Source organism: Cebus imitator, unplaced genomic scaffold, assembly GCF_001604975.1.
Source record: "Cebus imitator isolate Cc_AM_T3 unplaced genomic scaffold, Cebus_imitator-1.0 Scaffold162, whole genome shotgun sequence".
Lineage (NCBI taxonomy): Eukaryota > Metazoa > Chordata > Mammalia > Primates > Cebidae > Cebus > Cebus imitator.
The window spans coordinates 1,006,026-1,033,816 of record NW_016107477.1 but is presented as its reverse complement, the minus strand read 5'-3'; the positions used below and the strand labels follow the sequence as shown (position 1 = coordinate 1,033,816).

Below are 27,791 nucleotides of genomic sequence, written 5' to 3'. Positions count from 1 at the left end.
ACAGACTGACTTGTAAATACACCATATGGTGGGTACATTGTTTATCCTGATAAGTGAGATAAAATTCTTAATCTACACTAAGCAATGAATGATTAATAATGCCATCCTTTATGAGCATTGAAACTCTGTGGGATTAGAAAATGTTATTCAGAGATGGAAATTCACTTAGATTATAAAATAAAAGTTAATGCAATTTTTTGACCAGATGTCGAGCAATTAATATGATGATGGATGGATGTCATTCTGAGGAAAAAATATTGTTAGCTTATCCAGGTAATAGCACATTTTCAATTTCATTCTATTTTAAAGAGAATTTCACAAGGAATCTTTAGTACTTGTTCTTCCAAATTACAGCAAGCAAGTAATCAGCGGTTTTAAGAGTCCCTAAGTACTCATTGACTTAATAGACAATTATAGCATATTGTGTTTAAAAAAAAAGGTAGCTATTTTCAAAGTCCCTAATTGCAGATCTCCATGATAGACTTATCAAGAAAAAATAATACATTTCAAAATGTACTTACAGTCATAATGATATTGTCAGTTTTAAATGTTCCTCGTTGAAGTGCTTATCCTGTGTCTCTACCTTCTGGAGGTGTGAGGGCAGAATCCATTTACTTGGTTCTAAAACGTAGTCTTTGGATGCCTAGTGCTAGCTCAGAACAATTCTGCAGATTATTTTCTCATTCTAGCTTGATGACTTTGTTCACAGTTGAGATACAATGTGACACAGCGGTCTTTGTCATCACACACACAGACCTTCGTAGACTCTATTAAACAAGGCACAGCTCTGTGCAAATTTACAGACCTTTAAAACAGGTATAATAGCCAGTCACTTCTAAAACTGATGAAACAACTCAGTGGTTTGACAGTAAGTCTACGCAAATTCGTACCCTATCCCAATTTATGCCTTATATCTGGCTACAGATTTATGCAAGTCGGCATATGGATGTTGAGTGGAGATCCTGAGTTTGCACACAGACCTTTCAGGATTTTTCTCGCGAGTTTTCACCTTTTCAGAAGACAATAATGCCTTCGTGGCAGGGAAGGGAACTGGATGCAGTTGTTACCTATATGTATATCTGCATCACCCTACAATACCTGGTTAATGAAACTCTTGAGCAGTTGAGCAATCAAGTGACTGCCTGAAAATATTACATGAGGAAGGGTTTTATCATCTCAGTGTTGTTGTGGTAATTGAATAGAGATTTGTTTGGTATCTCTAATGTGCTAACCGCTGTGCTAGGATTTGCAAAGTCCTGTGGGACGTAGTTCTACACTGGTGACCATGATGATAAAGGCACCAGGAAGAGAGAAAGTCCTGTGAACACGCATGGTGTGGTAGTGCCGTAGTGAAGAGATTCACAGAGAAGTCAATGTCTGGCTCTTTTGGCTACTGCATGCACTAGTATTTAGTGTTAAGAGATTAAAATTTCTCCTCTTAAAGATGCTTTTTCTTATTTATAGCAATATCTTCTTTCAAAATCGGGGGTCACAGAGAATGGAAAGTGAGCAAGGGCAGCTCTATGTGTTGCTTTCAGGACAAGCTTAGTGGTATCAGCATCTTGGAAAATCTTTTTTTGTCTTTTATGGTATTAGAAAGACTTAAAATACGTCATAGTTTTATTTCACAAGTAGAGGTATCCTTAAATGACTCCTAGGAATGAACATAGAATCAAGTATTTTTTAATGTAAAAGAAACATTATATATTTGCATTCTGAAAGAAAGCTGTATAAAGATGATGATGTTTTTCATTTCACTCTGCATGCTAAGCAACCAAGAATCAAGAAGTTGAAAATGTATACAAACCTAAAATTCAATGAGCACTAAATGACAGACTTAGAGAACTGAAAATTTTTCAGCATATTTAAGAACTAAGAGCCTTTGGCTTTTGTGTTACTTTTCATTTATGCTTTGGTATTCATTTCAAACCAGAAAGTAAAAATTGGAATTTGTTTTCCTTAGCGAAGCAGTAAGTTTCACTTCAACACATAAGTTTACCAGAATTAGAGGGGATGGGAGAATACTTTACCCAAGTCTTTGGGCTAACAGCTCTGTGCACCTGTCCATCCAGCCCTCAGAACCATAGATCTTTTCCTCCATGACCCACTCACAAAATTGTACATTTAGGAGCTTCGCATCCTAGGTGTTGCAGATGCAAAGTCAGATCTACTTTGAGCATCCAGTAGCCTTGCTGTACTATATTTTAAGCGACCTTCTAGATTTCTGGCAGTTCAGTCTTCTGTTACATCTCACTCACTCTATAGCATTCTTTAGAATACTCTTAACTTGCACTAAGTTCTTCATAAATAATTTTCTATATGTAGTTTTATTTCTGTAATCACCAATGAGCTCAAAGCCATGTAGGGGAGGTTACAGCTGCTGACCGCATACGCCCCTTTTTTTTCCTGCATTACCAACCCCCTTCTCCAAGGCATTATTCTTTTTGAATAACCCACATTCTCCTTGTTGCTATTTTACTTGACTCTTTTCTTGAACATTAAAAGCTTTTATTGTTCCAAGGAATTGTAAAGCAGAGTAAAAGAAATATGGTTATGGAAGTCTTTATACTTTAATGAGCAGTTTATGTTTTTTAGATTGACAAGAACATTTTCCATAATTGACTTTGAAGTCATCATTTTTCTTTTCATGTCAATGGACCTATTTTGTAATGGAAGTCATTAGAAAAAGAGAGGAATCTTTTATGTAATCCCTCTGGCCAAATTTTATATAATGCCAGGCAGCCAGGGAAAATTCTTTAATACAACGGAGTCACATTTTATTCTATGGTTAGGGTCTAAATTCAGTGAGTAATGCAAAAAATCCAAAAATCATGTTTAATCACAGTTACTGAAAAGTATCCTCCATCATGAACTGTACAGTTGGCGTCGTTGTGCATTAGTTGAAGTCACTGGTGTGAATTGAGGGTCATGCTTTATGATAATCACTCTGCATTTTTAAATACCAGGTTGTTTGCACATTCAGAAAACTGCTCACATTGCAGGAACAGATTGAGACTGAGGAGAAGAGTAGTAGTCTCTGACACCTGTCCCATGCTTGTGTCCAGAATCCATTCTTGAGTACTGTGGTAGGATCACCCATACTTGTAGCTACTAGAATACCTTTCTTTCCCCCTTTCTCATGTATATTTGTACACATGGTGGAACTCCATTCTATTCATTTCAGATATTTGACTGTCTTGATGTGCATGACCACCCTTGCCCTCTTTGAAAGCTAGGAATAGTTGAAATAAGAAAGCTTTGTGTATAAATATATTTAAAATCTGATTATTATGTAAAGCAAATATTATTAGACATGACTAGAGAAATAGACAGCTATATACTAATAGTATTGGACTTCAGTACCCCAGTCTCAACAATGGATAGATCATCCAGATAGAAAATCAGAAACAAGATAAGGGTGCCTACTTTAGCTCACATCTATTCAACATGGTATTGAAAGTCTAAGCCACAGCAATTAGAGAAGAAAAAGAAATAAAAGGAATTCACATTGGAAAGAAACAAGTTACGTTGTCTGTTTGCTGATATTATCTTTTGTGTATATAGAAAACTATATTAGTCTGATCTCACACTGCTATAAAGAACTTCTCTGAGACTGGGCAATTTATAAACGAAAGAGGTTTAATTGACTCACAGTTCTGCATGGCTGGGGAGGCCTCAGGAAACTTATAATCATGGCAGAAGGGGAAGCCACCACCTTCTTCACAAGGTGGCAGCAGAGAGAAGAGTGAAAGCACAGGGAAAACTGCCATTTATAAAACCACCAGTTCTCCTGAGAACTCACTTACTATCATGAGAACAGCATATGGGAAGCCACTCCCTGATCCAATCACCTCCCTCCCTTGACACATGGGGGTTGCAATTTCAGATGAGATTTAGGGGGGACACAGAGCCAAACCATATCAAAGACACTAACGATTCTACAAAGAAACTCTCAGAGTTAATAAATGAATTCTGTGAAGTTGCAGGATACAAAATAAATACACAAAAGTCAGTTGGGTTTCTATATACCAACAGTGAGCTATCCTAATTCCATTTACGATAGCATCAAAAAATATAAAGTGCTTAGGAATAAATTTAACCAAGGAGGTAAAATATTTGCAGGCTGAAAACTATAAGACATTGAAAGAAATTGTAGAAGACAAAAATAAATGGAAAGATATCCCATATTCATGGACTGAAAGACTTAATGTTAAAATTCATGCTACTCAAAACATTTTACAGACTCAGTGCAATCTCTATCAAAATTCCAATAGCATTTTTCACAGAAATAGAAAAAGCTATCTCATGGAGCTATAAAAGACCCCAAGTAGCTCGAGCAGTTTTAAGAAAGAAGAACAAAGCTGGAGACATTACATTCCCTGATTTCAAACTATAGTACAAAGCTAGAGTAATCACAATAGTATGTTAGTAGCATAAAAAGAGACACAAACAAATGAAACAGAAGACAGCCCAGAAATAAACCCATGTATATGGTCAACTAATCTTTGACAAAGACACCAAGAATATAAATAGGGAAAGGAAATCTCTTTAATAAGTGGTTCTGGGAAAACTAGATATCCACATGCAAAGAATGAAATTGGACCCTTGTCTTATATATATACAAAAATTAACTTGAAATGGATTAAAGACTTAAATGTAAGATCTGAACTCATAGAACTCCTAGAAGAGAGCATAGGGAAAAGCTCTATCAAGACGTTGGTTGTGATATAGTTTTTAAATATGACAACAAAAGCAAAAATAAACAAGACTATATCAAACTACAAAGCTTCTACACGACAAAGGAAACAGTCAATAGAATGAAGAAACAATCTATGGAATGGAGAAAATAGATACAAACATTGGATAAAGGGTTAATATCCACATATATGTAAGGAATTCATCTAATGCATAGCCAAAAAAAAAACTGATTAAATAATTAAAAATGATCAGAGGACCTGAGTAGACATTTTTTTTTTCTGAAGAAGTCATCCAGATGGACAGGAGGGCCATAGCTATATGAAAAGGTGCTCAACATCACTAATCGTCAGAGAAATGCAAATCAAAGCTTCAGTGAGATATCACCTAACACCTGTTAGGATGATCATTATCAAAAATACAAAAGATAAGGAATAATGGCCAGGATGCGGAGAAAAGAGAGAACCCTTGCAGACTGTTAATGGGAATATAAATTGGTACAGCCATTATGGAAAACAATGTGGAGGCTCCTTTAAAAGTTAAAAATAGAATTACCATGTTATCCAGCAATCCCTCTTTTGAGTATGTATCCAAATGAAGTGAAATAAGTGTCTCCAAGAGATACCTGTACCCCTGTGTTCATTGCAGCATTATTCACAATAGCCAAGATAGGGAAGTTTCCTAAGTGTCCATCAATGGATGAATGGATAAAGAAAATATGGTATTGTACATAGAGTGGAATATTATTCATCCATAAAAAAAAAGAGATCCTGTCATTTGCAATATCATGGATAAACTGGAGTGTATTATGCTAAGTAAAATAAGCCAGGCACAGAAAGACAAATACTGCATGATCCTACTATATGAAATCTAAAAATGTTTAACTGATAGAAGTGGAGAATAGAATGATGGTTACCAGGTGCTGAGGGGTGAAGGAAATGGAGAAATGTTGGCCAAATGTACAAACTTTCAGCTACAAAATGAACAAGTTACAGGAGTATTATGTACAGCATGAGTGGTGATGTCTTAATTTGATTGTAGTAACTATCATACAATGTATATGTTTATCAAATCACCATGTCACACATCTTGAATATATATTGTCCTTGTCAATTAAATATTTTAAAATTAGGCTGGGCGCAGTGGCTCATACTTGTAATCCCAGCACTTGGGAGGCCGAGGCGGGTGAATCACCTGAGGTCAGGAGTTTGAGACCAGCCTGGCCAACATAGTGAAACCCCGTCTCTACTAAAAATACAAAAAAATTAGCCAGGCATGTTGGCGCATACCTGTAAATCCCAGCTACTCTAGAGGCTGAGGCAGGAGAATTGACTGAACCCAGGAAGCAGAGGTTGCGGTGAGTCAAGATCATGCCACTGCACTTCAGCCTGGGTAACAAGAGCGAAAACTTTGTCTCAAAAAATATATATAAATTTAAAAAATTCATTGTAGCAGTTGCTTATTGTGCAGCATAGCAGAGTAAAGAAGTACATATCTGCAAGTCAGACACCTTGAGCTCTTATCTTAAATACCATAATGTGACTCCTGAGCTGGCACAAATTATGTGACCATCTAAACCTTTATTTTGTTATTACAAATATAAGTGGGCAGACCAGGTCAGTGGTTCGCAACTTGAATGGGGAACACAGAAATGATTCAAAGGCTTGCCACAGGGATTCTGATTTTGTGGGACCTGGAAGCTGCGATCTGTAAGTCTCTTCCAGTTCTGTATGCCAGTAAGGGGATCTCTCTTCTAGTAGACTCCCAGGCTCCTCTGGTTCTGCTATGTCTGTGGCCTCTGACCTCATGGAGCCTGGTGCTTCTGTAGCCTGTACTGGGATGGCACTTCATGTGGTCCCTGGCACTGAGGCGCTCACTCAGGCGTGGGAAAGTTAGAATTTGAGTGGTTAGACTGTACCATAGGAACTTTCTCTCCTTCTCTGAATGGAATGTCTTTATACCCATAGTGCAAACGAGCATTGCAACTTGCTGATTTGGCCAGGCAGCAGGTAGGAGGTCTGGTCTCTCACATCTCCTTGCAAGGAGCTCCCTGAGGGCAGCACTAACCCTTATACTCAGTGAGGGCTTGTTCTCTCTCAGTTCTACAGTGTAGACAAATTCAAAGTCACCATTGAATAAACTAGTACAGGGGGGTTGGAGGGAAGGCAATTTGCTCCTTTTACATTATTGAAGCATGTGTTACAGGCATCAGGTGGAGGATTTTCCTTCTATTTAGAAACTTGGCAATTCTGCCAGGTCTATTCAACTGAAATTCAATAATGGAATGTCATTAATTGTAGAGTTAGATTTCAAGCAGAAGCCATGGAGAGAAATGTAATTAGAATTATACATTGTGTAATTGTGTGTGTGTGCACTCGTGTGTATTCTCAAACAACTCATAACATTTTCTGTTAAGAATGCCCAAAAGCAGTGGCTCACGCCTGTAATCCCAGCACTTTGGGAGGCCAAGGTGGGCGGATCACAAGGTCAAGAGATCGAGACCACCCTGGCCAACATGGTGAAACTCTGTCTCTACTAAAAACGCAAAAATTAGCTGGGCATGGTGGCGTGTGCCTGTAGTCCCAGCGGAGGCTGAGGCAGGAGAATCACTTGAACCTGGAAGTGGAGGTTACAGTGAGCTGAGATTGTTCCACTGCACTCCAACCTGGCGACAGGGTGAGACTCTGTGTCAAAAAAAAAAAAAAAAAACAGAATGCCCAGAAGCTTAGTGGTATGAGAATTGTTAATGTGGCCCTGTTATGGGATTATGGGATTATGGACACCATAGTTACCGCTTTAGATGTACTTTTCAGATTACTGAAAAAATGGTATAGCCACTCCACTGGGAGCATGTTTCATTCTTATAGGTAACTTTCGTATTTATACATGTTTGGTTATAAGAACATATGACATTTTTATCAGCAATTATAGAAATTTGGTTTTTAAAGTCAGAAAATTGTATGTGACACTGTCAATGAAACTAGAATGTACTAAATTTCTCTTTTAGTAAAAGTGGAGAAAAGCAGTTCAAAGTCTGTTGCTCAAAACCAATTCATAAGATACCTTGATATGCTTATAGCTTTTGACCTGTCTGTTATCATCCTTCATATGAATAAGAGCAAGCCTAGGGCTAAAGAGTGTACAAGTTATCATCCTTTTGGCTTGAGATTAGTGTCACTTTGCTTAAGGCAATGTGGGGGGGGGCGGAAAAGAGAGAGAGAGAGAATGAGTGAATGAATGAGAGAGAGAAAGAGAGAAGGGGGATGGTTTTGCAGCATTTTTACTTGGGTAAAATGGGAATAATTCAATCACATAAACCAAATACCAAATTAGGTGGCTTTCTTTTTTTTTTTTTTAAGTTGATTTCTCATAAAAGGCTTTAAAGGAGGTTTAGGGCAAAAGAAAGTAGAAAAGTCATCTTAGTTCTTTGTAATTTCTTTGAAAGGTAAGTTTTATAAAAGGTAAAGTTTAAAAGATAAATCTAGTTTATTTACTGTCTTATTTATTTCTTAAAAACAATGAAAAATGGAAGAGGGTTATCTAGTGAAGTAGTGTTTGCATTCAGTACTTTTAAGTGCCATCTGACTATTTAGTTCCCCACAGTAAGTCTGTTAGTTAAGGATAGGCTTGATACAATTTAATTTATTTATATGTAAAACATTTTTGTGTGTATGCCAATAACCATTAACCTTTCTTCTACTCTTAAAATTCTTGCTTTGTGGCTGGGCATGTTGGCTCACGCCTGTAATCCCAGTGCTCTTGGAGGCTGAAGTGGGACAATCTCTTGAGCCCAAACAAACCCTTGCTGCTTTTTCTATCCTCATCAATTGGTAAATAACGTATAGACAAATTATTTATATTGGTGATCTAGAAACAGAATATATGGGTTGTTTGAGAATTAAGACCAGCCTAGGCAACATAGCAAGACCCCCCCCCGCCGGCCCCCACTACAAAGTAAACATAGAAAAATTAGCTGGGCATGGTCGTGTGCACCTGTGGTCCCAGCTTCTCAATAGGCAGAGGCAGAGGGATCATTTGAGCCCTGGAAGTCGATGCCGCATTGAACTGTGATCACAGCGCTGCAATCCAACTTGGGTGACACCAGCTGACAGGTCTCAGAAAAAGAAAAAATAATAATCCTATGCCTCTACATTATCTATGTGAACCTCTCACAATTTCATCCCTTCTGTAAATCAGCAAAAAGGTCATTCTCCTTATTTTTGAAAGGTTAAAAACTGAGTAATAAAACAATCCAACGTTTTACAAAGGCCCATTCTGTACTATAAAAAGAACCTAGTTTTGTTGTATTTAAGTGCTTGTGGTATAAATATTTTAAAATACTAATGTGACATGTTTGAATGGGGTGATATCTAAAATCGAATCTACATTTTTTGCTTTCCTCTTTAATGTCATTTTATGCATATATCAGTTAAAACTACATATATATACCTTCTTCACTTTCTTGTTCCTAATCCTTACAATGGCTCATACCAACATACAGCCAGATCTCAGATGCTTCAATCAGAGGCTACAGGTCAAGTCATTCCATTTTCCACTAAGCCTCTGATCTCCCTGACACTGTACTTGTATTTAAATATGAGATCATCTTTTTCTGGGATCCTTGAATAATTAGCCAGTTGCCCACTATATTATTATCTCTTAATTAAGGCTCAACATATGATAAATGCATTTTACTGTATTTTGTTAAGAAAATATTTGCCAGTTCTTTATGAAGGAAGTGATCTTCTGTCTCATTTTAAATAATAATCAAAGGCCAGTACAACATGTTTTCCTTTTTGCCTTGACTGCCCTGAAGCTCTGTCAGATCTGGAAAGAGACTTTCAATGTTTGCATTCGTTTCTTACTGTATTATTGTTTCAGAGTGGAAGATAAGTATTATTATTATATCGGCTCATTTCTTTCTGGACTCTACCACATTTCTAAATGTATCCCTATGTCAGGCAGATGGTTAGATTGCCTTTCTCTACTGATATTGACATTGTAGTACTTTAAAGATTTTTCTAGATCACTGAGTAAGTATAAAATTGACATTTTTAGGAATGTTTTACAATTTTTTTGTTGCATTTTCATTTCACAAAATTATTGTTCTATTTTATTTATGTATCATGAAATATGATATCCTGAAACCCAGGTACAAGCAATCATAGTGTTTGGTTATACTATTTTCTTCTTCTGTTTGAGACACTAATTATTATAGCACAACGGATATTTATTTTCCCGAATTTCATTAGGAGAGGAGAATAGGTATGTTTAACCTATAATTTTAGTTTGAAATAACGCTTATTATTTGCATTCTCCAATGTTCAGGGGTAATTATTTCATTAAATCTTCTTAGCAAACTGTAATATAAATTTCCTGGGGGTGGCATGGAAAAAAACCAAGATACTAACCAAAAAATTTCCAATCCAAAATAAAGATAGTAAAAGCTTGATTATTTGAAGCGGGAACGTGTCATAATTGAACAATTTGCTTTACAGATTTTTAGTTCACTTTCATACCTTGCTCCCCTGCCCCATTCTCAGGCTCAGTTGTCAAGCTTACTGCCTGTTTCACCAAGAACATAAAAGCTGTCAGGGGAGAAATTTGCCTTCCTCCTGCCCTGGAGCCCACCAGTGTCCCTTGTTTGCACGCATAGGCTTTGCCTTCATCAGGATTGGGACTGGTCACAGTCCTTGATTGCCCCACAGCCCATCCTTAGTGGGATACTGGCCTGTCACCCCAAGCTCACTCAAGGACTTTTTCCCACAATTAAACCACTTTCTGCATGATCAAATTTTCCCTGTACTGAAATAGTCTCATCATCACTCAAACAAAAACAATAACAGAAATGCTATTTGGGACATCAACCGACTTTTTATAACTACTTTGTACAACCTTTTATATAAAAACTTCTTAAAAAGTTGTTTAAACTATAGCTTCTCTCTTTTTCCTCTTGCACTTTCCCTTGAACCTCCATCAGGTTTGCTCAGACCTTTTCACTGAAAACATTCTTGCCACAGGCGCAGTAGCCCAGCACGTTGCCAAGCCCTGCGGCCAGGCGCAGGTGCAACCCTGGCTGGTCTGCGCACCTTCCCCGCAGCTTCCTCCTGGCTCTCCCTCTACCCGCCGGGCTCCTTCCTCTCAGCCGCCTTGCTCGCTCTTTCTTTCTGGTCTCTACATCTCGGTGTTCCCAGAGTTCAGTCCTCAGACTTCTCTTCTCCATGGACATGAACTCACCGTGGGTCTCATCTAGCCCGGGCTGTAAATACCGGGTGTGGATCTGCCTGTATGGGCTCCGAAGGCCTGATTCCAGACCCAGCCACGATGCAGAGCGCACAGCAGGCCTTTCACAAGGTAAGGTGCGGGGAGAAGTAAACTGCTCACAGAGAAGCGCGGTAGATGTGTTCTCACCGATTCTCTCTTCACTCAGGGCTGGCCACTGTCTCCCAGCCAACCCAGAATAAGCGGGAGACTCTGGCTCACACGGTCTCATTTCCCACCACCCTTCCCCTTGCTCAGGCCTTCTGGCAGTTGTCCCAGCGTGTCCCATGCTCTCACTTCAAGAAGAATTCTGCTCAAATATCAGCACTTCTTCCCTGCCTCCTCCGCCTTAAAAATCTTCCCACGTGCACCCCTCACTTTCTCTTCCTTACCCCACTTCATCTATCTTTCTAGCCCCATCTGACCTACTGTCATGCTTCTTATCTGTTGGCTTATTCCATCTTTGGCACCAGAAGATAAGCTCCGCAGGGGGCAGGGTCTTTCTGTTTCTTTTGCTGCCATATCCCGAGCAGAGGGAATACCAGCATCTAATTAACCTGCAGTATCTCTTTACTTGAATGGATAACACTCAGTGATTAATTTTATGTTAAAAATAAGAAAAAACAAAATCTTAACTTACCTGTTATCAGTGACGTTTAAATCTATTTCCCTTTTCAAAGAAGCAGTGCTTGTGCATCTTCTAGTGAATATCATCACTCAATGCTAATGTCACTTCTCAATTACAAATAAAAATCCTTGCTAAATGAATCAGGTTGAACTGAGTACTGTATCAGCAGTGAGTAATTAGTATTGAAGTAGAAACAGGAATGGTCCTGATTCTTATTTTTTTTATGCTGGCCAACATCAATCCATAACTCATCTATATAATTAAATGAATAGATCATCTTACTTTGCTTTAGGGTCAGCATTATCACTGTGCTATGGGCATCTGTGTATTAAATAAAATCACGGTTCTGAAAAGAAAGTACATTCTTAGAAGGAGCGTGATGATCTCAGTCCGTAACCTATTCTGGTTAAGATAATAAGTGTTTTCATGTACATCACTCATAGTCACCAATTTGGGTCATTTTAGAATAAGAAAAGACGGTCACCTTTCTCATTTTCTAAGTACAAAAGCACAATCTCTTTTATTTCTTGATTTTTGCCTTGATCTCTTACATCATTTTTACATGACAGTATGTCTAAAATCCATATGCAACTTGAGTGTTTTAAGGACAATTGCTTGATTTCACAAAATAATAAAAATAAAATTGTTGTTTTATTCTAGGAGTTTTTATCTGCTAGTAACACAAAAAGTAAACCATTGGGTTTAATCAAAGAGAGAGTTATTTTTCCCACATGACAGATCATTGGTGTAGCAGGTCCAAGGCTGGCAGTGTTCTGGGCCCAGGCTCTGCCTTCCTTTATTCTCTTTTTCCCTTGGCACCTTTGCATTTGTCTCTGTGCTTATCATCCCACGGGCATTAACATCTGCATTCCAGGGACTCCAGTGAAGGGGAAATGGACAAAACAGCACCAGTCTCATCTTCAACCTTTTAACAGGAAAGAAAAGCATTTGTCCGTACGGTGCCTTTCCCTTTGGTTTTGTTATCCAGGACAGTATCAAGTGACCATGACCAGATTTAAGAGAGGCTGGGAAAGAGGATGTGTGTTGCTGGGCACATTGCTGCCCTGAGCAAAATCACAGTTTGGTTGGCAAGGAAAGAGGGCCGTGTGTAGTAACTATGCAGAAATGGGGAATACCACAAGGACATCTTAATATAGTATCATGTTAGGGTAAAGCATTATTTATTATTCAGATAAGTCCTGGTTTACAAGCATATTTTCTTTCTTTTTTGTCCTTTCCTAAAGAATCTTTCCATTAGATTTACTCTGCCTGAGTAAAAGTTTTCATAGAAGACTTGTAACAAATTAGGAGTTATTCATGCTGCTTGATATAACAAGCAGCTCATAGTATTTAGAAATAAAAGATCAGAGAGGGGTTTCAGACCACGGAGCTCTTAAATAAGAATAAAATTGTGATGATCCCACAGCACTGATAAAATAATGCTTCCAGGTATTAATTATTGCTGTCTTTATTATTATTTATATATATATATTTCCCACTCATAAAACATATTTGTTGAGTATCTATTACCTGCCACTCGCTGCTCTGGAAGGTACTAGGGATACAGTGGTAAACAAGTTAGATAAGGTAAATATCCTCACTCCAGTGAAGGGAGACAGGTGATAGAAGCAGATAAACTACAAAACTAATTTCAGGAAAAGTGGTAAAAAGAAGGCAAGCATAGGTAATATGGTCAGGGATAGTGTTTCTGAAAAAGTGATTTAGGGCTGAGAACATTTCTTCCTGAGACCTAATTGTTGTAATATCCAAATTATAGTAAGATATTCTTGGCAAAAATATGATTATTTTCTGAACAAAAACATTCGTTTGTTGGAAGGTTTCCTTTATCTTAGAGGAATAATGTGAACTGTTGCAGAATTTCTTTTTCCCAGTGGATGGTTCCTTGTCTTATTTGCCATTGATTCAACCTATTATACTTCATCATTCACAATTTAATGAGGAAATTGCTAGGTCCCATGCATTTTTATTTTTCGTTCTTCTCAACTCTTTCTTTGTTAAGTATTTGCTGCAGTTCTTAATGTGATGGCTCTTCTCCCCCAGCTGAGGTCATGGCTTTCCTTCCAACTCTACCTAGGAGAGAGTGATGGTATGCATCAGGATATGGAGATAAATATGCATTGATAAATATTAAAAAAATCAGTTTAAACCTTAATTTAATAAAGTACATAAAATAGTACCGGAAACAATATTAAGTAGCATTCATTGAAAGGTCACTGTGTGTGTAAAATGTCCACACAGAGTTCCATCTAGGCTGGCTGATGGAGAGTATTTTTTGCTTTTTTTGTTTGTGGGTTTAATATTCTAGACCTTTATAATGATAGCTTGGGTAATGTATTGTGAGATGCAGTTCAGAGAAAACTGTTTATATACTCTATGTTTCTTTTCTCTTAGATCCTTTTACTAAAATGCTATATATTTATAGAATGACAAAAGCATATTTATTAATGAAGGATTTGTTTATGATTTTTTTTTGAGATACAGCCTCACTGTCTCCCAGGCTGGTTGAACTGCTGGGCTCAAGAGGCCCTCTCGTCTTAGCCTTCAGAGTAGCTAGGACTATGGATACATGCCATCATGCCCAGATAACTTTCTAAACTTTTTATTTTTTTAGATATAAGGTCTTCTATGTTTCCCAGGCAGGTTTCAAATTCCTGGCCTCAAGAGATCCTCCAACTTCAACCTCCCAAGATGCTGGGATTATAGGCATAAGCCACCATGCCTGTCTTGTTTACAGTTTTTAAGCATCACTTCCTCTGATTTGTTTAAAAGCTGTTTTTTAAAGAGCTGTTTCCAAAAGCTGGCTTTGAATAGGGTAGCTCTGTTTTTCTCTGTTTATGCCTCAGTGTGTTTCACAAAGTCCTAAGAGCATAAGATGTACTTAAGACATACTTTCCTATGGTTCAGTAAATGTAATGAAAATGTATTTGAGGCTTAAATATTTGTTTTAATATCACCACACATTGGGACCTAGCCTCAGTGAGTATTTCCATGCAACCTAGTTACACTGTAATGCAAATTTATTGCTAATATATAAGCTGCTTTTCTGGACTATGAGTGTCTCTCAAAGGAGTACTCACCTATTCCACACTTACTGAGCACTAACTATGTGTCAGGCTAGATACTGGTGACATCAATGGTGAACTAGATTCATGCCTGCAGCTTATAGCCTAATAAGAGAGATAGACATTAAACAAATAATTACTTAATTTGTAATTGAGGTAGGTGCTATATAAAATGGGGATCTAACCTCCTCTCAGAAGTTAGCCCAAGGAAGTGAAATATAAGCCAAGACGTAAAAGATAAGCAGAAGTTATCCAAGCGGACAATGGGATGCTTTTGCCAATACGCAAATGTCCTGATGTTTGAATGAACCTGGCAAGTTCAAGGAACAGGAGAATGCAGAATCCTGAATGAGGAGAAAAATCAAGTCCAATCATACATCAGCTAGGCCAGGTTAAGAATTTGAGGTTTCATCCTAACAGCAATGGGAAGCCGTTGAAATGTGCTAAGAGAGAAGTGATATCATTAGATCTGTGATTTTAAAAGATTACTCTGGTTGCAAGATGGAAAATACATTAGGATGAGTGAAGAATCACTATTGCAATTCTTCAAACAGGAAGATGGCTTGGATTAGACCAGTCACAGTAGTGATGAAGATAAGTTGATAGATAAAAGAAATATTTGAAAAATTGAAGACAGATTGATAGGGTGCTGTGAAATGAGGGAGAGAGGATGTCAAAGATCCAGGCTTCTTACTGCAGGGTAACGCAGTCATGGAGATGAGCTGCTCTAGAGGAAAAGAAGGCTAGGGGGTCAAGACAATAGGTTCAGTCTGAACATGTTGAATTTGAAATGACTTTAAGAAATAACTATGGAGACATCAAGTGGAAAGGTGGATACATTGGTCTGGAACTTCAAGAATGCCTGGGCTGTAGTCTGTGAGCATCTGTAGCATATAATTGGTAAATGGAGCTGTACAAATGGATGGCCCAGGAATCAGTGGATATTGCCTGACATTTCAGGTTGACTAGAGGAGGAAATGCTGGCAAGGAGATTACAAAAGAATGCTCATATGCAGAAGGTAAGCTGTCAGTGCAATGCTGCCAAAGCCAGTGGACAGCAGCAATTTCACAAGACTGCCAACTATATTCTGAACTATGCGCTGTAGCATATGGTACAGTATATAGTTTCAATAAATACCTATTCTGCAAGTTAGTGATCAGTAGCTCAGTAAGTGCTTGTGGAATGGGTGAGTATTCCATAGTTCTTCCTTTGAGAGGGACTGATAGTCTAGAAAAGAAGCTTGTATATAAACCATAAATTTGCATTACAGTGTCATTAGGTTTCATGAAAATACTGACTGAGTCGAGGTCCCAATGTGTGGTGATAGGAAAACAAATGTGCCTCAGGAAAGGAGCCCTGAGGAGGAGGAAATAACTGCTTTGAGAAGTTTGCTCTGAACAAGGATTGGGGAACAGCAGGTAAGAGGGCATGTGGGATCCAAGTAGCGTTGCAAACTTTTGTTTTCTCTTTTGTCTTTGTTTTTATGATGGAAGCTGGAGCATGTTTAAATGTTGGTCAGTAGTCAAGGAGTGATTGAAATATATCACGGCTTGCAGATCCTGGCGAATGGAGGGTGATGAGATCAAGCATAGATGGTGAGGGATTTGCTTTGGAGAGGGGAAGGTGCACCCCGCACTGCAGTGGAAAGGAAGGCGGGGAAGTGCTGGGCCAGCGATGAGGAGGTGCTCTGTCCACGGGCGCCTGGTCCTCAGTTAGCAGCAGGCAAGTTCTGCTGTAGAAGACTGAGGGCGCAGCTCAGTGGTAGTGTGGAAGGCTGGTGTTTTGGTAACACCTCGTCTGCACAATGTGCATTTTTTTCCCAGGAGAACTTCGTTATGCAAAACACAGAGCAGTAGGTTGTTTCAGGTGATCTGTCATTGGCTGTTTCTTTTTTCCCCACAGCCAGACGTGATTAAAAAGTCAGAGAACAAGGGAGTTTAAGAACCTTGCAAGAGAGGGTTAAATAACAGTTGATAGAATCTTATTTAGGCAAGGGAAGGGGTTATGGCCCCTCAGAAGGCGCTGAGGAAGAGAAGAAGGGAAATTACTGGCCTGGAAACTCCATTGGCATTGAAAACATCAGCAGCAGTTGGGGCACCTGAGTGTGCAGTATGGATGGATATGGTTTTGTGGTCAGGTGGGGTTTTAGATGCAAAGACGTTTTGGGTGATTACAAGACCCAGTGGGTTTTCTTTGTGTGGCCCAGATGGGTTGGGGGCCACTGGCCCCAGGAAGTGACTGACCGAAGTGTTCGGGTGGCAGAGCCAGCAGGATGAGTTCATGGGGCCTGGATATGCCTGAGATATTGCCAGACTTGGGACAGAGCAGAGCACGGAGAGCCAGTGCCAAAGTCATCCCTGCCTGATGTGGAAATAGCGGGCAGACAGTGGAAGGCTAAGGCGTCAGACTCAGAAGAGGAGACTCAGAGGCATGGCCTTCAGGCACAGAAAGGAAGACGGCCCTGACTTCCCTGCAGCTCTGGAGGCATGTGACCCCTGTGGAGGGCTGTGGGAAGCCACATCTTCAGGTCGCTGCCCCATGAAACCAGAACTGGGAGTTAGGGAATATTGAGATGAGGATGAGGAAGCAGGAGTTTGTTGAACAGGAAATGGAAGTCTGAGAGCTTGGAGGGGAGAAGGAAAGTGTGGGATTGTCAGGGAAATAAGGCCCAGAACAGTAGGAGGTGTGGGATGGGACGTTCCAGGAACTGATATGTGCGAGAGAGAGAGAGAGAGAGAGAGTGTGTGTGTGTGTGTGTGTGTGTGTGTGTGTGTTTAGGAGGTAGAGAAGACTGAGGAAAATCACAGAGCATGGAATGAAGGTTTTGATACTGATAATATTTAGATTTAGACTGCCTCGTAGGCTTGACAGAATGCTTGGCATGGTTAGAGTACAATGCAGTGCAATGCAGTACGGTACTGTATATTGTACAATATAGCATAGTGTAGCATATAGTATGGTGTAGCATACAGTATAGTATATAGTACACGGTAGCTTAGAGTACAATGCAGTGTATAGTACAGTATATAGCACAGTGTAGCATATAGTATGGTGTAGGGTATGGTACAGCACAGTATTAGTATAGAGAAGCATAATGTCAGTTCTTTCTTTGCCTAGCTTTGACAGCCACTTGAGTAAGTGTGGGCGTATTTGCCATCTTCAGCACGCCCCCTTTGCTAGCCTGGTTTCTGTGCAGTGTTCCAAGATCCTTGCTCTGGTTGAGTGGAGGTTTCACTGAGGACCTCACAGCAGACCTTACATACTCGTGTTCTCAGCTCGTGGCTGTATTGCCTTTGCCATTATTAATCTCTGAAAGAAATAAGTGAATGTTCTCATATCTGTTTTTAAAAATTTCAATGCCTATTCATTTTCCTCTCTCTCTTTTATGGGTTGTGCTGTTAGTGTTATTTATTACAGCACTGGTATTTTCTGCTAAATCATTTAATATAAATAAAACATCGTAAGTCACTTGTAAGTGGTTTTTGGTGATGGTTTGTTTAATTTGCAAAGTCTTAATTAACATCATTTACATATTTCAGATTTGCAGTCTTCTTTAATTGAGGGTGTTTTCAAGGCATGTTCTTTTACTTCCTGAAGGAACGAATGATGTGAAAATCCCTCCAGGTCAAGCTGTCTGTCCTACTCCCGGGTGCCGAGGAATAGGCCATATCCGTGGTCCGCGTTATTCGGGACATCACAGGTAACATTTTTCTTATTTAAGTTATTTTCTGGATGAATGGAAACATTCTGCATATTAGCAGGTACATGGAGCATCATAAATGAGTCTTGTGGAGCCAGCTGCCCCTATGACACTCCCACCTCTGTGTTACCAAGGCCTTACCTTGACATTTTCCTCTGCTTGCCAACTCGGCCCTTCTAGAGCTTTCTTGAAATTGTGAGGCATTTCCTAGACCCATTTCATGTCCCAGAATCTCCTTTTTCTAACAGTTTTCCTACCAAATGCATGCTGTCATACACACCCACCACCGTGTCCTGAGACTTGGTTTCTTCTAGAGAAATTCCAGAGCCTCTTGCCTTTTCTATTCATTTTCTATTTACCTTGCTTCTATTTCTTTTTATCTCTTTCTTATTCATTTGGAGATAATTCTATAAAAGAATAGAAAACTAATGTGAAGTTATGTTGCAGAATATGCCCATGTTTTAAGTACTTGATAATATGCATATGAACAGATGTTGCTCTTAAAGAAAAATAATACAAATAAATATTTAAGCCCTTGCTGCTTTTTCTATCCTTATTGGCAAATAGTGTACAGATAAATTATATTGGTGATCTAGAAACAGAATATATAAATTAAAACAAAAAATTTATATCAAATTTGTTCAAATACACAAATTTGTAAACAAACATTATATTAAAGTTTATTATAAAGAGAAAAGAGTAAGTCATATAATACCTGAAGCAAGAAAACATTTGTTTGAATAAAGGATCTAAGTGTAATACAGGAAGTCTGTGCGTTATCAGGGGCTTATCTGGCAATCCTGGAAACTAATGCCTGAAATATTTTTAATTGAATCAAAGGAAATGCCACTATAAGAATAATGATAAGCACTCCCAAATAGCACACATGAATATACATGTGATATGTGTGAATCTATTAACACTTAAAAGAAAAAATATAGTATCCATGAAAAAGAAATAAAGACATGAAAACTGCTTGGTGACTTGTGCAAATCTGTGGGACTCGCATTGTAAAAGTGGAGCTGGACCCAGTGAAGACGTCTTAGTGTTAGCAGTGTTAAGTCTGTGCGGGTCTGCAGCAACTCTGTTCTTGCCTCCTCAGAGGACAGAATTTGTCTGAGGGGCATAAGGCAGAGTGAGAGACCGAAGCAAGTTTTTGAGCAGGAGTGAAAGATTATTAAAAAGTTTTAGAACAGGAGGAAAAGGAATTAAAGTGCACTTGGAAGAGGGCCAAGAGGACAACTTGAGAGAGTCAAGTGTGCCATTTAGACCTTGCCTTGAGGTATTTATACATTGGCATAATTCCAGGAGTTGCATTTCTTCTCCCCATTTACTGGTGGAGGGTGTCCAGGTTCTTGGTGTCCTGCACAAAGAATTGGACAAAGCACACAAACAAAGCAAGGAAAGAATGGAGCAATGAAAGCAGAGATTTATTGAAAATGAAAGTACGCTCCGCAGGGTGGGAGTGGGCCCGAGCACAGGGGCTCAGGAGCCCCAGTATAGAATTTTTGGGGGGTTTAAATACTCCCTAAAGATTTCCTGTTAGTTACTTGGTGTACACTATGTAGATGAAGTAGTGGGCCACAATCAGTCTGACTGATTGTGGAAAGCAACCAATCAGAGGCTGAGTGAAGCTACAAAGTTACACTCCTATGCAAACATGTGATTGGTTGCAAACAGCAACCAATCAGAAATACTTTCAATTTTCCATCTTTCATGCAGAAAAGCAGGGGTGGGAGGTGCAAAAGGAGTAGCCTCTGGTCCTTTTGTTACTTACATGTGGAAAGTTGGGGTTTTTCTTTTGGTTTAGTTCTAGGAAGTCAGCATGAATCAGCCTTAGGTTCCCTGGCTCCAGACCCTATTCTCCTGCCTCATCCTGATTCTTCCTTGGAGTGGACTGTCCACATGTGCAGTGGCCTGCCAGCATTTGGGAGGGGCTGTGATATGGTTTGGCTGTAGCCCCACCCAAATATCAACTTGAATTATATCTTCCAGAATTCTCACGTGTTGTGGGAAGGACCCGGGGGAGGTAATTGAATCATGGGGGCCGATCTTTCCCATGCTATTCTTGTGATAGTTAATAAATCTCATGAGACCTGATGGGTTTATCAGGGGTTTCCACTTTCGCTTCTTCTTCATTTTCTCTTGCTGCTGCCATGTAAGAAGGGCCTTTCACCTCCCACCATGGTTCTGAGGCCTCCCTGGCCATATGGAACTGTAACTCTGATTAAACCTTTTTCCTTCCCAGTCTTGAGTATGTCTTTATCAGTAGTGTGAAAACAGACTAATACAGTAAAATTGGTATCAGTAGAGTGCTGCTGAACAGACACAGGAAAATGTGAAAGCGACTTTGGAACTGGATAAAGGGCAGAGGTTGGAACAGTTTGGAGGGCTGAGAAAAAGACAGGAAAATGTGGGAAAGTTTGAAACTTCCTAGAGACTTGTTGAATGGCTTTGATAAAAATGCTGATAGTGAGACGAACAATAAGGATGAGGCTGTCTCAAGTGGAGACGAGGAACTTGTTGGGAACTGGAGCAAAGGTGACTCTTGTTATGTTTTAGCAAAGAAACTGGTGGCATTTTGTCCCTGCTCTAGAGGTTTGGGAACTTTGAACTTGAGATGATTTAAGGTATCTGGCAGAATAAATTTCTAAGCAGCAAAGCATTCAGAAGGTGACTTGGGTGCTGTTAAAAGCATTCTGTTTCAAAAGGGAAACAGCATAAAAGTTTACACAATTTGCAGCCTGACGATGCAGTAGAAAAGAAAAACCCATTTTTTGAAGAGAAATTCAAGCCTGCCACAGAAATTTGCATAAGTAGCAAGGAGCCTAATGTTAATCCCCAGGACCATGGGGAAAATGTCCCAGTCCATGTCAGAGTCTTTCACGCCAGCCCCTTCCATCACAGGCCTAGAGGCCCAGGAGAAAAACGTGGCTCTGTGGGCTGGGCCAGGGTCTCTGTGCTGTGTGCAGCCTAGGGACTTGGTGCCCTGTGTCCTAGCTGCTCCAGCTATGGCTGAAAGGGGCCAACATAGAGCTTGGGCTGTGACTTCAGAGGGTGGAAGCCCCAGGCCTTGGCAGCTTTCACATGGTGTTGAGCCTGTAGTTGCATGGAAGTCAAGAATTGAGGTTTGGGAACCTCTGCCTAGATTTCAGAAGATGTATGGAAATGACACCTGGATGCCCAGGCAAAAGTTGGCTGCAGGCATGGGGTCCTCATGGAGAACCTCTGCTAGGGCAATGTGGAAGGGAAATATGGTGTCAGAGCCCCCCACACAGAGTCCCTCCTGGGACACCACCTGGTGGAGCTATGAGACAAGGGCCACCATCCTCCAGACCCCAGAATGGTAGATCCCCTGACAGCTTGTACCATGCACCTGGAAATGCTGCAGGCACTCAACACCAGCCCATGAAAGCAGCCAGGAGGGAGGCTGTACCCTGCAAAGCCACAGGTGCAGAGCTGTCCAAGACCATGGGAACCCACCTTTTGCATCAGTGTGACCTGGATGTGAGACCTGGAGTCAAAGGAGATCATTTTGGGGCTTTAAAATTTGACTGCCCTGCTGGATTTCAGACTTGCATAGGCCCTGTAACCCCTTTATTTTGGCCGATTTCTCCCATTTGGAACAGCTGTATTTATCCAATACCTGTACCCCCATTGTATCTAGTAGGTAACTAGCTTGCTTTTGATTTTAACGGCTTATAGGCAGAAGAGAGTTGCCTTGTCTCACCTAAGACTTTGGACTGTGGACTTTTGGGTTAATGCTGAAATGAGTTAAGACTTTGGGGGACTGTTGAGAAGGCATGATTGGTTTTGAAATATGAGAATATGAGATTTGGAGGGGCCAGGAGTAGAATGATATGGTTTGGCTGTGTGTCCTTTAAAATCTCAAATTGAATTGTATCTCTCAGAATTCCTATGTGTTGTGGGAAGGACCCGGGGGTAATCAAATCACAGGGCTGGTCTTTCCCATTCTATTCTTGTGATAGTAGACAAGTCTCAGGAGATCTGATGAGTTTATTGGGGTTTCTGCTTTTGTTTCTTCCACATTATCCCTTGCTCCCACCATGTAAATGCCTTTCACCCTCTGCCATGATTCTGAGGCCTCCCCAGCCATGTGGAACTGTAAGTCCAATTAAACCTTTTTTTCTTTCCCAGTTTCGGGTGTGGCCTCATCAGCAGTGTGAAAATGAACGAATACAGGCCATATATGTAGTGTGTTTACTGGAGTTGTGGACATGCTCATTGGAGGCATTTTTCGCTTACCAGTCGAATGTTCCTAGAGAAAGATCATATGCCAGTTAGACTCCAGCATTTGCCTCTAAGTGAGCATGCTTGGGCCTACTCACCCAGCTCCTGAGATCTTATCAGGAAGCTGCTGGTAACCAGTTTCAGGCGTTTTCTATCTGTTGGGAGGCTGCCTTTCCCTGGCACCAGCTGTGACCAATTATTATTCTAGAGGGACAGTTTAATAGCCACCTGACCATCACCTGATGGTTGCCTGACATTCCTGGGGTAGGGGGCCTCTCCTGCTTTGCTCATGTCTGCCTACCTACCTACCTACATTTTTTTTTCTTTTTCACTTTACCAGATAAATACATTTTTTTGACATTCTGTTCAATGTTTTGTACCTACTGTAACAATAGTGCTGTCTGAGGGGAGGAGGAAATGAGGAAAAAGGAAAAATGAGGGAGTAAGGGGAGAGGAGGGAGAAGCCCACGATTAGGAGGATGCCCTGCTGGAGTTGATGGAGCCACTTTCTAGACAGCAATAGGAGGATATAGCTACAGAGATCATCTTCCTCAGGCCTTCTGTTTGCGTGTAGGGGGAGAGTGCGCGCACGCACGTGCGCATGTCTGTGTGTGTGTGTGTGTCCATGATCTAGAGCTATAAAGCCCACTATGATACTCGCTAGTCACCTGCCTCTGTGTTCCTCAGGCACACTTGGCCATATTTCACATGCTCAGCAGCCATTGTGACTAGTGGCTACTGTATTGGACAGCAAACGTATGGAACATTTCCGTCATCCCTGAGAATTCTGTCAGACAGCCCTGAGAGAGTCTGGAACACTGCACCCTTTCATTGTAGTATTTTGAGTGACAGGTACTTCCGGTGAAATGACTGGCCATCTTAATGCCTCCTTCAAAACTTGAATCATTATCCTCAAAGTTAGTCACACCACAGTGTTGCAGTTGCTCTGTCTCTCAGAGCTCTCTGCTGATGCCCCTCCTGTGGAGCTGGTGCTGAAATAACACCGATCATTCCTGGACTGCTCTGAGAGGTAGCGGAGCATCACACCCAAGCCTCTCCTTCCACTTCAGCAAAGCCAGCTTGCCTCCTGCACTGGGTATATGTGTTGCTGACTGACCTCTCCCTGCTGGATTCTGAGAAGGCTGTGGACACAGACAGAGTGGCCATGCTGCACTTTGTTCCAGCAGCTTCTCTGAACTTTTGCTCATCTGATATAATGTAAATGGGGTCTAGTTGATGTTCTTCTTTGTATTATCTACTTATCAAGAGAATATTTTACTTAATTTTATCTACCAAGTAGCCTTTAAAGGTTGGCCTCAGAATTTCGGAATGAATGAGAAGGATATAAACATAAGGGTTTAGAGGAAAGCATTCTCTGAAGCTTAGAGAAAAACAGGAAATACTGAAGATGGGATAGTGAGAAGAATGGGCGTTTTTAGAGAGACAGCATGCCTGAGAGGCGATCCTGTCTTCAGGTCTGATGCACGTGCAGGACTGCTGGGGTGATGAATTCTCATTGCTCTTCTCAGGTTAGACCTCATTATTAAAGAGCACTCAAGTAAGAGCAAGGTCTCCAAAAGCTTCAAGATTCCAGGGTCTCAGAAATGAAATGAAAAGCAATGGGTACCTGCATCTAGCATCTATCTAGAATGGAAAAGACAAAAGTGAGAGAACTGGGTGTTCTTGACCTTGCATTTTTGTTGAGGGGTTATAAGGCATGTAAACCATTAGGTAAATGCATTTTAACTTGCCTGTGAAAGGAAATGCAAACAGATTTTATTATATTGTACACTATTTTGTCTTAATACAAGGAATTCAAAATTCCTTGTATTCAAGGAATGAGGATAAATCTTTGATGGGTTACTGTTGGCTGAAAGGATGTCAATGAAGAGTACAGGTCATCGGTAACGTAGGCTATTTCTAGTAAATGCTGGATATGTCTCTCTTCCTTTAATCATTTAATCATTGTTTTTTACCCAATCAATTTATGAATGTAACTATGTGTATAGCTTAAGAATTTACTAAAATTATCTTGCAATTAACTGTAAAATATTGGTACCATTCATAATCCTTGCATTTTTCTATATTTGTATTATTGTAGTCTAAATTTTATATAGGCCTAAAAGATTGAAAGTATTGTTCTTCAGTACTTATCTTGGGTAGTATCTGTCGAGAATACTGTATACATGCACATGTACACACACACACACATACGCACGTGCCTGCTAGAAATTTGCCTTAAAACACCCAAGATTATCATTATACATTTTGTTCTTTTATGTCAGAGATGGTAAGGAAGAGATAAGATGTTTAAATCTTTACTGTATTCTCTCAGATTCCTAGATGCACTATTAATATAATTATCACTTCTAGCTTGAGTTTCCTAATGAATTTAAATAAGTAAAACTTGCGTATTTCAAAATAAAAGGTTTTTTCCTCTTGTCGTAGATATGTACCTTTACTAGAGAGGCATCATTTTACAAGACGCTTCTTGCAGTCTCTGGTCCAGAAAAGTCTTAGGCAAATATTCTTATATTTAAGAAAAAGAAGAAGAATAGGAAAAATAAAATAAAATAAAAAATAAAAAGAGAGAGAGAAAGTGCCTCCAGTTTGGGTAGGATCGGTATAAAACAACTTGGTTGATTTCTGCTTCCAAAGCCTGGAGGAAAGAGTGAAAATGTAGTGCTCTACTTTAAGGAAGGTGGCAATTTCAGCTGCTTGTCTATAAAATGCTCCCAGGCAGTGGAGCACTTGCAAGTAGAATGTTGTTTTTAACATTTCAAATCAGAATTTCTGATTTTGATATTGAAGCCTTGGTGTTTTGAAAGGAAGTAAACAGTATTCTTAAAATAAGTTGTCAGCATCTTATTTTGTACAGCTGACAAGGAGAACGATGACATCAAGATATCACTAAGGACATTTGAAAATAATACATCACTTTAATAGATCAGGTGGACCCTGAGTGTCCTTTTTAGATGGATGTCAGACAGGTTTATTTTAGTTTTTATTAAAATAGTCAGGGGGTTAGCAATAATACTCAAACTTGTATGGAATTCATATAGAATATGCATAAACTATTATTTGAAATAAATTGCATCAGTTCTTATCTTTATGAAAATAGGACTTTGGCACACAATTATCACACAATTTGCATTTTATTTGAATGAATTTACATAGTGAATAAAATGAAGTAGGTGTATTTGTTAACATAAGAATGTTTAGAGATGACAATATTGGGTCTACAAGATGTAAATTTACTTTTGAGCCAAGGTGCAGGATTAGATATGAAGTCTTTTTTATTCAAAAGAGTAGAATACGGATGCCAGAAGACTTCATCTACCTCTGTGTCATAAAACATACACAGGAAATTTGTTTAGGAACCAATAATTATGTCATTTACATTGAGAGCCAGATATTGTCACAATGTGTAGACCTCTTGCCCCAGGACTCCTGTGTGGGACACAGGGTCGGCACACATGGCTAAAGTATCAAACTTTAAACAGTACAAACAGAAGAGGAGCATTTGCTGCTCAGAAGGTGGGGAGTGTCAGATAAATCTAAGATATTTTTGGGTGCTCTTAGTGGAGACTTATAGGACAACTCAGCCTCTATTCAGGATTTATCTGGAATAGTTATGTCGGCTCAAAAATAATGATGGAAATTATTTCAGATGTTTTCTTCTTTTCACATCTTTTCTTCTTTGTGAGTAAATGTGTGTGTGTGTGGCAGGTGGGGGGCATCAGTCTCACTAGTTATGTTCAAGGCCTGGAACGCACCTGAATTGAACATCCAGACTGACCATTCACTATGTAATATGAGGCAAATCGTCCCACTATTCCTAACTTCATTTCCTCATCTGTAAATGAGAGTTCTTTAAACTACAAAAGATTTAATTTCATGATGAGATTTAAACAGACATAGTCTTTATTCACTTTCATGTTTTGGAAAGTATAACTGCGGAAAATATAAGGAGAAATAGAATAATATAAGGAGACTTTAATTCACCCATTTCAGACAGTGATGGAGTAAACAGGCAAAACAGACATAAGAATATACAGAATCTGAATAATATGATTTAAGAAAAGGAAGAAGAGTGACTATAGATATACATTAAGCTGAAAACAGAATAAATCTGCCCAAAAGCACTTTTCAAAACTCTACTGTTAGGCCACACACCACTCAGTAAATTCTCTAAACAAAACATCAGACCTATTCTCGATCAAAATGCAGTGAAATAAGAAATTGTTGAGAAAAAAAAATCCAGTCACTTAGAACACATGCAAACAATTTATAACTATAACTTAAGCAATCATGCGATCAAAGGAGAACCCAGACCTGATCTCAGAAAATCTAGACGTAATGTAATGAGAACACTGAAGAGATAAACTTTTAGGATGTCATAGTACATATATTCAGAGAGAAATCTGTACCTTTCTCAATAAGAAAGAATGAAAATGAACTAATTCAACATTCAATTCAAAATGTTATAAAATTTTTAAAAAATGATTACAAAAAGAGAAGAAATATCCAAGTGAATGATAAAATGAGCGAATTTTACCACACACACAAAAAAACCCAGTAAATTGTTAAGAGTATCCACGCATTGATTTTTTGAAACAAAACAATAATACTAGAGGAATAAAACAATAGGCACCAGTATAGCTGAGAAACTGTTTTGGACAGTCCATGCATTATTCTGAGATTTAAGACACCCCTTCTGGAAGGAACTAGAGGTGCAGCTCTTGAAATTCTTGCTCAGTTGCTCTGACTTTACATGTAAGGGTTTGTTTTGCATCGTTGACCTTCCTTTCAATTGAGGCCTGTGGGAACCCCTTCGGACCCCTGATCTCTTAGGCATGTGTCTCTTGTCATCCTTGGAAGTAGCCTTTCCCATTCAAGGAAAGCATTTCCTCAGCCATCGTCCTGCCTGTTGGGTTGGCTTTGACTGAACACCCTGTGGTCCTATCACAATGTGACCTAAAAATACAAACTTCTCCATCTGGCTTTTGACTCAGCTACAGCCAGACACGTCAGGGAGTCCATTAATCCCCCTCTCACCCACATGTAGCCCTCTGTCCTTCCTCCATCTGAACTGCTTTCTCTCCAGACCTGCTGCATTATCTGCCTTCCAGGTCTTTCCTCCATCCTGGAATTCCCTTTGCCTCCCTTCCC

General features: G+C 39.6%; 1 protein-coding gene across 2 annotated transcripts in view; it reads left to right on the top strand.

Annotated features, from left to right (window-relative positions):
• The window catches only part of L3MBTL4 (L3MBTL histone methyl-lysine binding protein 4), a 461,506-nt gene that overhangs the window by 243,984 nt on the left and 189,731 nt on the right, over window positions 1-27,791 (top strand). For both annotated transcript variants that reach the window (XM_017543913.2, XM_037744036.1), the window contains one exon: window positions 18,266-18,368. In XM_017543913.2, coding sequence (XP_017399402.1) covers window positions 18,266-18,368 — 103 coding nt within the window. The remainder of the gene's footprint in view (window positions 1-18,265; window positions 18,369-27,791) is intronic.